Source organism: Bos indicus, chromosome 13, assembly GCF_029378745.1.
Source record: "Bos indicus isolate NIAB-ARS_2022 breed Sahiwal x Tharparkar chromosome 13, NIAB-ARS_B.indTharparkar_mat_pri_1.0, whole genome shotgun sequence".
Lineage (NCBI taxonomy): Eukaryota > Metazoa > Chordata > Mammalia > Artiodactyla > Bovidae > Bos > Bos indicus.
In genome coordinates this window covers 18883971-18898132 of record NC_091772.1, presented here as the reverse complement: position 1 = coordinate 18898132, position 14162 = coordinate 18883971, and the positions used below count along the sequence as shown (strand labels likewise).

Here is a 14162-nt window from a genome sequence, read left to right as displayed (position 1 = left end):
TTAGATGATAAACTCTTTATAAAGCATCTTTATGTGAAACCCCTAAATATCCCGAGAGGCTATTTCAGAATTTTATAAAGTCAAATAAAAATTCCATTTAGAGAATTGTACACGCAGGCTTTCCAGAGAAAAACAATAAGATGCCTGTTCATTAGGAAAGTCATACTTGAGCACTTTCCTGGGAAAGCATCTGCACCTCCCCACCTCCCTAACTGTGTCTAATTTGCATCTCAAAAGACAGATTTAAATGAAGACATCAATGGCCTCCTACATAAATATTTAACAGAAGATACAATGCCTTTTAATTTCTAAAAAAAAAAAAAAAAAAAAAACACCGATTGGAGTACTGAGTTTTGTTTTAAATCTTTTGATGATTCTTTTTGTTGTTGCAAGCAAAGAGTTTAAGAAAGAAGAGTGTATCACATTGGAGGTGGGAGTGGCCACTCCAAGTAAGGTGGTCCTAGAAGAGTGGGTGGCCTTCCTGCAATATGGTTTGCTCCCAGGCAGACCATATATTCTCCTTATATGAAAACCTTATCAAATTAAGCTTAATTTGAAGAGGACGCCAAAATAAAAGGACTGCAATTTTCACTTTGTCTTTTCAGCTGCAAAAAAAATGTTCTTCCATGCAACAGAATTCAGTCCCAAGTAGGAGCAGAAGTTTGGGACCCCATCAACTCCAGTGCTAGGAAAATAGGAACGCCTTTTCACCCATTTAAGAGAATTCAGCTCTAGGCTGCAACAAGATAACCTATACTGGAGATCAGCATGAAGTGATACAGTCTTTTCCCAAAGGAATGTGCAAGTGCACGCCATGGGCCAAGAAATATCCTACACTCTTTGACCAGTCCATTTATTTCATTTTCCAGTTGCTAGCCTCACAAAGTAAGAAGCTAAGTGAATAACAAAGATTCATGCCAATCAATATTTATCAGAACTTCATTTACGAAGCCATAAACATTGGGAATTATTCCATACCTAAAAACGATGGAAATATAGCATTCTCTTAAAAAGATATGTGGCTTTTATAATCAGGAAATAATAAGTGCTATTTAATAACAAAAAGCTGGATACTGTCCAATGAATATGCTTTATATTATACACTTGGCCTACTCTTCCTGGGAAAAGGTGAAAGATTGGTTTCTTTTTAAAAACGAATACAGTATCTATAGGGCTTTGTAAAATCTCATGTTGTTGTAAGTGTGCATTAGCAGATCAAATCATGTCTTTCCCATAAAGAGAATGTATCCCACCATCTCAACTATAAACAGTGAAAAGCTGGCACAGATACTGCCCTAATCCCCTTCAGCAAGCCTAAAACTGGGTCCGAGTTAGTAATTGGCACGATCTCATTATCTGATATTTCAGTCTTTATAAGCTTATTCTATTTTATCCCCAATTCCTGGCACAGAGCAGGCACTGGGTGAATAATTGGATGAATAAATTCATTTCTGAGTGAATGACTCAGAGTTTCCTTAAAATGGTTTAGGGATACCATACATATAGGCCATGTGGAAGGACACAGCACAACACTGGAAGTAAAACAAAGTTGATTGAGATGAAAAATCACACACTGTAGAAAGTACTGGTTTGGTCAAAAAGTTTGTTCAGGTTTTCCATACCACTTAAAGGAAAAACCCAAACGAACTTCTTGGACAACTCAATGCTAATATCCAAAGGACAAGTTAACACAAAACAATGGATAAAAAGACGGGGTTTAACTTTGGAAAAGAGTGACCAGAGTTTCAGGGCACAGTTCTGGGTTCTGCTTTTATGAAGAACCATTGCTAATGACCTTCACTCCATGTGGTTGAGAGCAAGGACCAGAGTGTAAAGTAAGCCTGGACGCGGCAGACGCAGAACAGATGGCCTACCTGACTCAGGGTTACTGTCCACACTTCCCAACACAGCCAGAGTATCAACTGCCCAAACAACACACATGCCATCAGACCCTCTCATGTGCCTAAGAGGGATGGACACCTTGCTTCTCAATTTCTTAAATTACTTGCTGGCATTAAGCACATCATTTGACCTCCCTGTGTTTATTTCTTCACACATAAAGAGAATCATAAATGATACCTTAGGCTCCTTTCTATTCTAATATAGCTTTCTAATTCTAAGAGGATTAAACTGAGAGACAGAATTCATTTTAAAGTAGTCCTTGGTCAGTTCAGTGAGTTTTGACAAATTGATAAATCCATGTAACATACACCTCTCTCTGGATAAAGGGCATTCCCATTACCTTATTAAATTCCTCCCTATTATTTCCCACTCAATCCCAACTTGCTCAAAAGCAACCAATGATATTTTCATCCTAGTTTTCCCAGTTCTAGATTTTCATATAAATTAAATAATGTTAATAATAATAATATTAGTAACAGTATAAAAAATTAATAATCCCAACTGATATCACCTTATTCATTGCTATGAAAATGCCTGCTGCGATGATTAACAAGAGCTTATTATATCTATAGGCCAATTTGAGAGAACTGATACTTCAATGATACTGAATCTGCTAATCATGTATCACTCCACTGATTTCGATCTAACTTAATTCTTCAGCAATGTTTTATAGAATTATGAGTACAGAGACTACCTGCATTGTTCAATTCATCCCAAAGTATTTTACAGTTTTTGATATATAGAGCAGGATCAGCTTGCTTTGTGGGAAGACAGGCTTTACTGCAGTGTAAACAAAACGGGTTGAGGGGAAGATCCTTCAGGGAGCTGCAGCACAGAGCCCTGCCAGGTGACTGGGCAGCTGCAGGGGATGGAGGAGAGTAGGGAGGAGAGATTCCAGAGGAGGAGGTGACAGAGACAAGAAAGGCAACTGAGAGGTCAGGGTCACCCCAGATTCCCAGCTTCAATTGCAGAAACAGTGGAGCTATTTCTTCGGGGAAGGACAAAGGCAGATGAAGACCTCGAGGAGGAACTCTAAGAAGAAAAAGTAGAGGTGCCTCAGAGACACACCAGTCCACGTCTCCACTGAAGAGGCGGGTCTGGAACTAGAATAGGTCCCTGAGATGGTAACATGATCGCAGGATTCATCACAACGAACACAGTACCCGAACACCAGGGAACAAAGGTCTCCCAGGGAGCGTGTGCAGAAGACACAGCCTAGGAAATGCCCTGAAGAATACTAACCGATAAAGGAATAGGCAGAAGAGAGCAACCTTAGAGGAGACAGAAGGGCCAGACTGAAGTAGGAGAAAAATGGAGAGAATTGACAGGAAAGGATTCAAGAACGAGGCAGCATTCACAGACTCCTGAGAAGTCAAGAGGAAGAGACTGAGAAACATCTTCTAGAAAATGTCTCAAATGTGCTGTATGGAAACAAAGAACAGAGACGTGCAAGGGAAGATGTACCTAGTGCAACGAGTTGCCAATTTTTTTTTTTTTTTATCTTTGGCCATACCACACAGAATGTGGGGTCTTAGTTCCCCAACCAGGGATCAAACCTGCACCGCCTGCTTTGGAAGCCCCGAATCTTAATCACAGGACTCCCAGGGAATTCCGCAGAGTTGCTAATTTTTAAAGAAAACATATTGAGATAGCACACAGCACTTCCCACATATAAGAGAGGGCAAGGAAAGATGTGACAAAGCACAAAAGATGAGCCTTTTGCAAATTTTCATCTTCTCTAGCTTGAAATTAAGTATGCAAACCCTTGATTTAAAGATGAGTCAGTGAAATAAAGTTCTGTGATACTGTCCAAGGCCGGACTACACAGCTGATGGATAGACCCAGAAGGAGGGAACTTAGCACATTATTCTGGCTTGAGGTTCATGCAGGACAAGACATGCTCTGGTTACATCAATATTTACGGTAACATAATTTACACATACCCTCTCAGTAATTCAGGGAGATGTTTCTCCAAAGGTAATATATAATATAAGTACAACAGCAGCAAAATCATGTCTTAAGACTTATGGGAAGCTGAAATGAGCTCTTCTGTCTTCATATAATTCTTTAGTTAAATCCTGTCAGTACAAAAGGCTTTTCACTGGTATTACAAAGAGAACACAGCACTCGTGATAAGATTTTTTTTTTATCTAATTGCTTTATAAGCTTACTCTATCCTAAGAAATAGTAATAACCAGCAATGTATGAAAGTGATACCGTAAAGAATATTGAATATTAAAGTCTATTACTGCCTACTGCCGCTGTTCCCTTACTTATATCATTTTCATTCACATAAATTCATATGCAGAAGTGAATGAGACAAAAAGATATTGCAGTGGGATTTCAATTCCATGCTTCTTATAGGGAGACAGGGGATCAAATCAGTGCCTTTATCAAAATATTTTCAGGCTAGTACAGGTTTGTTTGGGGAACAAGAGGGAATCCCCTGAACCAGATGAAAGCACGTCAAGATTCAGGATGCTGACCTTGGGTGTGTTTCTCACAGTCTAAGTGCCCATATAATGTTTCAATGCTTTTCTCTGAAGGAAAACGTTGAGAAGGCGACAACAATATGATATACTGTCCAGGAGAACATCCAGGGATGGAACCCCCACCAGTTCTTTTTGTTTGTTTTTTATTTGCACTGGGTCTTAGTTGCAGCATGTGGGATCTAGTTCCCTGACCAGGAATCGAACCCAGACCCCCTGCACTGGGAGATTGGCGTCTCAGTCACTGGGCCACCAGGGAAGCCCCTCAGTGTTTTTATTCACCGCTATCCCCCAGGATCTAACACATTTTCTCAATGAGCATCAGTCTAATGAATACAGTCTTAGGGAAAATCAAATTCTTCCATTTTTTAAAAAGACCTAATAAAGAACAATGTGTCTTGTGAACTAACTGTGGAGATAGCTCTTTACAGGACTTAACGATTAAAATATCAGTGAATGATTTGGAAACCAATAAAAATAACCATTCAAGAAAATCAATCCAGTAGCCTAGTCTGAGGGACTAGAATTTATATTTAAGAATGCAAATGTTTTACTTTCACAGTTTTTCACTATGAAGTTTCTAGTTAAGGTGACACTCTTCTCTTGCTGTCATGGAAATTAACTTGTTAATTAACATTAAGTCATTCTTCATTTGGAAAATAAAAATGTAAAAGTAAGTCTATGGTCAATAATTTTTCAAAAATTGGTCACCTCTCCACTAACTACCCCCTGAGCTCAAAGGTATGTTGCAAAATCCAGTTGTATTAACCAATTGGATGAGCCATCATCATGACCTGAAAAGTTTTCTTTATATATTAAACACAGATTTTAAAATTAAGAAAAACACCTAAGCAGGTTAGGTATACTTTCCAGTTTGTGTGATTTGCTAAACATTTTCTCTTAGTTGATTTAAAAGTATGGGGAGTTGAACATAGAGAAAAACAACAAACAATACTTTCAGCAAGCAGGTCCCACCTCTTTCCTATAGATGGCACATACTTTATAAAATGTCTTAAAAAAATCGTTTTTTTTTTTTTTTCAGGTTCTAATATTCATTAACAAATCTATATTTAATTCCCTTTAAATTTTCAAATGCTCTGCTATTGAAACGTAAGTAGTATGTTTCTACTTGCTATGTTTTTGCTATCTGGGAAAACAAAAGCTCACGTTCTTCGAGAAAGAAAACCTTCCCACTCACAGCTGGTTAGACACAGCACAGGTGCAGAACCCACCATGGTTTCATGCAGCAGATATCACTGAACAGCAGGTTCTCCAGAGGAAAATGCCCAGCCCTACAGTAAAGGACGAAGCAGGCCAGGCGTGGGAAGGGAGGCTTCCACTTCTGACCACGTCACAAGAGAAACGGGCTCTCCCCCTTGAGGGACTTTGCAAGAGGCACCCAGTCTAGATAAGCAATCGCTGCTTCGGTGTTTCTCCCTCCTGGTTCAACACTGATGAACAGAAAAGAAACGGGACTCTGAGCAGGAATGTGTGGCACCCAGCTAAACAAAGGTGCCTTCCAGATCCCGGCATTAACTCTTGAGGTGGCAACAGAAATATTACTGCATGCTCAGGAATATTTTGAGCACAGAATTAAGAAAATAAATCACAATCTAATGACAATGAAATAAACTCTAGCCACCAGAGATAACTGAGAATCTTCTGCGGTAAAGCCCAGGGACCTGTAATCCTTCGTCCAATGTTAGGAGAGAACTTGGTACTAGGGCCATTTCAGATGCCTTTTGTCTTTCTCATCTTTACCTCAGTGCATTTGCTTATTCTCCTCGCCACAATGAGCTGGATCATTCCTCGCTTGTTCCCTTCAGTGGACATGGACCTCCGGAGGGTTTCCATGGCATCCTGGTTTGTCTTGCCCAACAGGGATTCTCCATTCACTGCTATCAGTTGATCATTCACCCGAAGCCTCCCATCCTGGGAAGGAAGCAGGTAAAAATAAGTGCCATTAAATAGTTTGTGATAAAAGAAGCTGCTTTCCCCTTCGTTAGAAAAATAAAATGAAAACAAAGCAAAAAAAGGGGGGGGGGGCTTTAATACTAATGGATTATGCCCAATTGAACACTAGCATAATAATGTGTAAGCAGCCCTTGCAGCCTGTGTCTACTTCAATCATTTATACATTTGTAAATCAAGTCATTATCATAATCTGTTTACCAAAATAGCATACTAATTCAAAGGACACAAAGTGATTACTTTCCTGCTTCCACAGACACCCAGAGAGGTTATTTACAACCCAAGACGTGCAAAAGCTCCAGGCTATTAGACAATTGCAGAGAAGAGCAGCACCCCCTCAACAGACAGCCAGGACATTTTCTCTCCTCTGGGAAACAGAAGTGACCCACGAGAGGGGAGGGGAAAGAAGAGGGAGGGATTAACCTTTCCTGTCAGGCAGGTCTGTGCCAGAACCTGAGCTAAGTCTCTGCAAAGATAATCTTCATTTCACTAGCATGAACCTGGGCTGTGAACTCAGAGATCAAAAATGAGGAGCTGAAGATAAGACTTGCATCCCCAAATGGAACATCACTGAGATTTCAGCAGTTGTTTGATCCTGTTTGGGTTATTAGGCAAAAAGCCAGAAAACATTTAAGTGTTACAGGGGATCAGAAATATGCCATCCCAAAACACACCACTTTGGCATAGGGATTATTCTCAGCGGAAGGCAAGTGAGAAATGTCAGACACAGAGAGAGGGCTCTGTCCTCCGTGCCTCTGGCTGAACCCAGGGGAGAAGGTCCTCCTTGTGAAGGTGCCAGTTCTCTTCTCTCTAACCTGGAAGTGGAGAACGACCCTCACACCAGAGACAGAGACTTACTGAGATGAGTCTTCAGAAACAAACCTTATAAAAGGAGACTTTTCTTCCATGGGTTCCCTTCAGAGCTTTACTATCCCACAACTGACTGCCCCTGGAAGCCCAAACCCTCTTTCTTTGTCTAATCCCTACTCTACAACTTATCACCATTTGCTAAAATGGTATACAAGCTTCTAAATCTAACTGCTTCCCTAGGTTTTCACTTCTTCCTGGGGAGTCCCCATACACATAAAATTGGAAATTTTACCATCAGTAAAATTTGTAAACTTTTTCTCCTATTAATCTGTTTTTTGTCAGTTTACTTCACAGGCCACAGAAATGAACATACATAGGGAAGAGGAATGATTTCACCCCAACCACTTAAATGTTTCCAAGGAATAGGGCTATAAATTAAACATTTTTGTGAGTGCGCACACACTTGATAAGACTGACATTGGCTTACTTTCGATGCTGCTCCTCCATTAATAATGGACTTGACGAAGATTCCCAAATCTGCGTGGTTCTCTTTCGACCGGTTACCTTTGACACTGACGCCAAGACCAGCAGATCCTGAATCATTCAGCGGAACTTCAAACGTCAGAAATTCCCGGGTGCCATCAGGTGTGAGAACAGTATCCTCATCTTCTGCTTTCTAACAGGAAACAAAATCGCACAGTTATATTCCAATGTTTCTGTTATTTTGAAGGACTGCTAATGAGCAGTTCTTTAATCATAACAGGCACAGTATTTCCATGGAAGTTCCACAACAGGATCCATGATAACAGCATATTCTGCATCCCCTCCAGATGATTCCTGGAGCCAGCTGCTAATATTTTTATGTGACTCTTGTTTCAATATTGAAACAAACCTAAACCAGATTCTGAGAAATATAGGAGAAAAAATGTAGCAGAAGGATTAAAGACATGTAGACTCCTAGAGTTTTGGTTTGTTTTTCTTTTTTGTGGGGGGTTTTCATCTGTTTATATATTCTAAACCACAGGAGAAAAACAGAAACAGCAGGAAATCAAAATAAATATAATTCATTTGTCCCTTTGTTTTTCACTAGAAATTTTCAATGTTATTAATAGCTTAATGTTCATTAAGGGTGTATTATCTTATTCTCAAACAACAACAAATCCTGATAATACAAAGTCAGCAGAAAAAGGGGTTCATTTTCAGAGAGTTGCTAGAGAGTTTTAACCTTCAACATTTGTGAGACAAAGTAGAGATAAACAACTTTAGAACAAAATTTTTTTCCACAGTACTGTATGATACATACTGCAGCTGGTGGATATTATTCAAGCAATATCATTTAATTAAGAGTTGTATATGCCAATCTTGATTTTGTAATAGTAGACATCAAGTGCATAAGAAGATTGCTGCAGAACCCAACACATTTGAGATGCACAAACTTTGCCCAGCTCCTCCCCAAAAGCAAGGAGCAAGTGAATGTCTCAGGTATAACTGATGAAAGGCAGTGTGATGACATATAAGTATTTGGACACCGGAAGAGGACCTTGGTAGTGTTCCCAACTGTACGCTGGCCATCTAGACATGTGGCACAAGTTCTTTGAATCACAACTAAATGCCTCATCTAAGCTTACAAAGTTTTCCTCCTTCTCTTTTCGGACTTTCGGAATATTTTTCCTGCATCCACCTAGTCATTCAGACTGAGATTATCAAAATACGCTTGAAGAATGGTTAAACATCTAATGGTACTTCATGAGGCTGGATTATAAGGCATGCTTAAAGACTGCACTTTTAAGAACTGTTCAGTTGCACATGTGTAAGCCTACTGCAGAGCAGTGGAACTGTGGGCAGACTTCAGCGTTTTTCTTTGCACCTCAACAAATTTTTAAAAATTTTCTAATAATTATCAAAATTAACATAATAATATAAACTAATTGTTAAAAGGCCTTTGGGAAGTTAACGTGCAATCTGAGATATCTCAATCAGATGAAATAATTTTTGGACATACAGAGTTTATCAGTAAGAGTCTTTTTTTAGATTATCATAATACAAGAGGTACATTATCCAAATCCACAATAATGTGATTTATTTGTTGTTTCTAACTTACTAATATTCAATGCTAACACTCACTGTGCCATCTGAAAAGATAGCCTCAAAGTTATCAGGACAAGGTATGTTTAAAAAAAAAAACTCTAATATGTTAAAAATATGAAAATTATATACTAAAGAATATTTTTAAAAGGACTTGAAAACATACAGAGGGATAGTATGTTAACTATAAAAAGTACCCAAATCAAAATAAATCCTATACCTGTGCATTATAAAAGCCTTCTTACATTTAAAATATTCCAAGAGAATAATTATAGCTCAAATAAAAATCAATGGATTGGGGAAAAATAAACATTAAATATTCTATTAAAATACTGACATCTTAGTTACTATGCAAAAGTATCTTTATATATTTGTTTTGCTCTATAAATTTTATTTTCATCCATATGGTTCAAAACAATTGGAGAGCATAAATAAAAACCTTGCATGAATGAACATAGCTACCTCAATATAAAATGTTTCTGATGTTTGAAATACAAAATAGTTTCAGAACACAATACAGCCCTTCTAGTTTAAATTCAGAGGAAACTGAAAGATAAAATTCACTTTGTGAATCAGAACCAGTACTTATATTCCTGGGAAAACTGCATTTGAAAAGACACAGAAACCAAAGACAGTCCCTTACAAGGGCACTTTTAAGTCTGATCATTCAGTACATTTATTTGCCCCAAATCTGGAAGGTTCTTAATTGTCACTTACTGATTTGTAGCTTCAGTTTGATTTTTTAATGTTTACTTACATTGACATTTCCATAATGTTCTACTAAGACTTAAAATTTTCATTTTTCTTCTACTCGAAAAATCAAGATAAGGAGCTGACTGAATACGTGAACAGAAATTTTAATGAAGTTCAAATCATTTCCTGACATGTTGCCCTGCTCCGAACCTGTTTTAAAGGAGACTGTATTCTCCATGGAAAAGTTTCATTTCTTATGAAAACTGCAGGATGGGAGTAATACTCTTTCTCAGCTTTCTTATCGAGTCTTAAGTCATTATTGTCATTAAAACATTTAAGTGAGAGACTGTACTTTTCATTTGATATTGTATTATTAATCCATTTCACTCCTGACATGAGTGAAATTAACACCAGTTTTTACAACTTAATTCTCCAGCAGCAAAATGTTTTTAAAAAATTTGCTCTTCAAAAACTATTTCAAAGTCTACTTTATAGAGAATTTTTCCAAAAATCTTACTAGTATGGGGATCTCTTCATTCTGATACAAGGAGAAGCTAATTTTCTATCATCTTCAACTGTTACTCCATCCAGATTCTGTACTGTATCAACTGTTTCTTGAGTCAAGATTTTTTGTAAAGAAACACAATAAATACTTTGTTTCCCTTTAATTTGCCCCTTAAGCCATTTGGACATGAATGTCACTCAAATACACATCATGTCCCTCATATGCACAAGTGATTTTTTTTTCTGTCAATACAATCTGGCATGTTTTCCCTTAGCCATTACTCTATAGGCATTTTTGCCTTCTAATGCCCAGGAAAAAAAAAAAAAAAAGAGCATTTTTGCTAAGCATATTAGAAACAGAAAACTTAATGCATAGGCAGTATGAAGGCTATTTATTTTCCCAATAATCCTCAGGATGGCAGAAAAGATGCACACGTATGTGCAGCGAGACAGAAAAATAGCCACAAGTGATCTGCACTAAAGCCTAGTTTTCCTTTCTGCCCCAAACAACAGTCCCAATAGCCGAGGGGACACAGGTGGACCACAGGCCACTCTGAGCCTGCAGTTAATCTGCAAACTTGGTAGCAAAAAGTAGAAGTTGATTATATTATGTGGCCAAAACATGGTCATTGGGCAGGGATTAGCGCTAGGATGGGCAAGACAGGGCTGAAAATTTTATGATGGATCTTACAAAATAAGTACGGCGTCATATTCTCATGCCTAACTTGAGTTTTCATACAAGTTAAAGACAGAATACACTAACTCAACATCTAGAGTTTAAATAATATGCAAGTGTAGCAGACAAATAATAATAACCATTTACAGTTTTAATCGAGCAGGATTTTTTAAAGTAAGAGATGGTAGGAAAGGAAAGTGAAGTCGCTCAGTCGTGTCCGACTCTTTGCGACCCCATGGACTGTAGCCTACCAGGCTCCTCTGTCCATGGGATTTTCCAGGCAATAGTACTGGAGAGGATTGCCATTTCCTTCTCCAGGGGATCTTCCCAACCCAGGGATCGAACCCAGGTCTCCCGCATTGTAGACAGACGCTTTACTGTCTGAGCCACCAGGGAAGTCCAAGAGATCGTACTGTGTTTATATTTTAGGCATAAAGGAATAACCCTACAGTTTAAGCTATAGATTTTATTTTATCCCATATGCAAGATGAATGTTTATGCATGATATTTGTGCTGATATTTTAAGGTTAATTACTCTTATTAGCAAAGTTAAAATGTCACATCTGGTTTTATGTGCTCTTTTCTGATTCAAACAGTAGATCTAAAATAAATAATATTTAAAAAATTTTTAATGTTTTGCTTGATGCTACAAATACTGAGGAGGGGGAAAAAAAAGGTTTTGTACCATTGTTAATCTGTAATGTGAAGCCAGAAAAATCATTTCTCAAAGAAACCCCACAAACCCAAATTGAGGGACATTCTCAAAGTAATTTGCTCTTCAAAAATGAAAACCAAAGATAAACTGAAGAAACGCTCTGGATTAAGAAGGACTAAAGAGACATGACAACGAGACGCCAGGCTGACTGTACAGTGGAAACTGGACCAGAATGCGATGCACGTGTATTCATTCGTTTGTTCACGTCTGCACACCAAGAGGGCCACTAACTGAGACAGCAGGTAATCCAACACTGGTAAGTCGATGTTGGCTTCATGGCTTTGATGACTATAACCTGGTTACATGCAAAATGTCATTCTTTAGGATACACACACTGAAAGGTTTACAGGTGAAGGGGAATTATGTCTACAATTTATCTCAACTCTGAAAAAAATTATACAGTGGAAAGGAAAGATGGAGATATTAGAGGGAGGGAGAGGGAAGAATGGAAGAAAATTACATATCAAATGTGGTTAAATATTAACAAAAAGACAAATATACTGGAGCTCCTCAGACTATTCTCGAAACTTTTCTGAAAGAATGATGTTTTAGGATAAAAATTACACATAGCAATTAATCCAGAATAGTATTGCTATATCTAAAACAGTCCTTATTTTTAAAACAAACATTACTACCAATATAATCTTTAAAATGACATGAGCTCAATAGCAAAAAAAAAAAAAATAGAATAAATTTTAAAGATAATTTTTATCACTCTACCATTAAAGGACGACAATAAAAAATAACTAAATTTCCCAAGGGAAAATACACCAAACATTAGGAAAACTTTAACTTACTTTAGTAAAAGTAGGGAATTTCAAATGAATCCCCTAAACATGGATACAGATTAATTATACAAAATCATTACTATTTTTGTAAGATCATGAAAATATTATTCTATCCCAATCTTGGAATAAGATTGTTTTAAAGTAAGTTTGAATCATTTGAATTGAAAAGTATTTCACTGAATCATAACTTTAAGCTTGAGTACTTAAAGCACTAGAAATAGCACATATTTTATAAAATTCTTGGTGATAATAGCAACATTTGATGGTCAAAGCCAAACTATTGTGATTACTTTAACATATGATTAGGTTAACATATGATTACGTTAACATATATTTGATTAGGTTAACATGTGATTAATGTGTGATAGTAGAAATCTTCAACAAAAACTCAAACTAGAGAATTTTGTATTCTTCCATCAGTGTTAGCCAGGAGAGCCCATGTTTGAGGATCAGAAATGTGTGATGATCAGAAATGTTTGATGAACAGTTTATCCCAAAGAATTTATAAAAGGCTATGAATGAAGAAGTACCAACCCATAATTCAACCCCCCATTAGGCTCACTATGTGCTTTGTCTGACTTTGGGCTGTTTTTCCCCCAGCTTTTTGAGATATATTTGACATATAACACTGTGTGAGTCTAGGACGTACAAAGTGTTCATTTGGTACATTTATATATTGCAAAACCATCAACACCATCGTTTAGCTAACACACCTCCATCACCTCACAAAACTACACTTTTTTGTGGTGAGAACATTTAAGATCTACTGTCTTAGCAATTTTTGAGTATACAACACAGTATTATTAGCTATAATCATCATGCTCTACATTAGACCTCCAGAATTCACTCATCCTATACCTAGTAGAAGTTTATTCTCCTTGACAGTGTCTCCTCTCCCCCACGCTCCTGATACTCCAGTCCACCATTCTTATCTCTGTCAGTGTGCGGGTCTTTCATCTCCTTGGTTAAACTTATTCCTAAGTGTTTTTGGGGTTTTTTTTGATCCTATTATAAATGGGATTGTTTTCTTACTTTATAATGGGGTCAACACGGTAGGCTCTACCTGATCTACCACAACCATTACATTAATAAGCCTATGGCCAGACTTACTGATGAGCTCATTAATTTTCCAGATCAAGATTATAACCTATCAGTTAGCTTATCCCCAAATTTCCTCAGTGTATCCTTGCAGCTTCTATAGGGAGATTCCCCTGGCTCTGCAAGGGATCCCAAGTGGAGATTCCATGCATGTTAAATTTTTGACCTTTAAGCATGTTTCATATCTTATCCATATGCTCTAGCATCATCTCTAAAAACTATTATTTTCTAAAGCCCTACTTATATCCAGTAGCTCTGAATTTGTTTTACATACAGTGATATTCTTACATGGATCTTAGGAAGAGTTCTTGGGGGCCTTCCTAAGCAGTTTTGCACTGTCCTTTAAGCCCAAGGAAGAAACTGGCACTTTGGTAAGTTAAGGCCTGATAGCCTGTAGGTAAATTCACTACATCATTGTGATGCTTAATTTT

The 14162-nt window shown here is 37.6% G+C and overlaps 1 protein-coding gene across 17 annotated transcripts in view; it reads right to left on the bottom strand.

Moving 5' to 3' along the window:
• The window catches only part of PARD3 (par-3 family cell polarity regulator), a 577827-nt gene that overhangs the window by 215378 nt on the left and 348287 nt on the right, over positions 1 to 14162 (bottom strand). For all 17 annotated transcript variants that reach the window (XM_070802040.1, XM_070802041.1, XM_070802035.1 and 14 more), the window contains 2 exons: positions 7660 to 7848; positions 6153 to 6323 (listed from right to left, as the gene is read on the bottom strand). In XM_070802040.1, coding sequence (XP_070658141.1) covers positions 6153 to 6323; positions 7660 to 7848 — 360 coding nt within the window. The remainder of the gene's footprint in view (positions 1 to 6152; positions 6324 to 7659; positions 7849 to 14162) is intronic.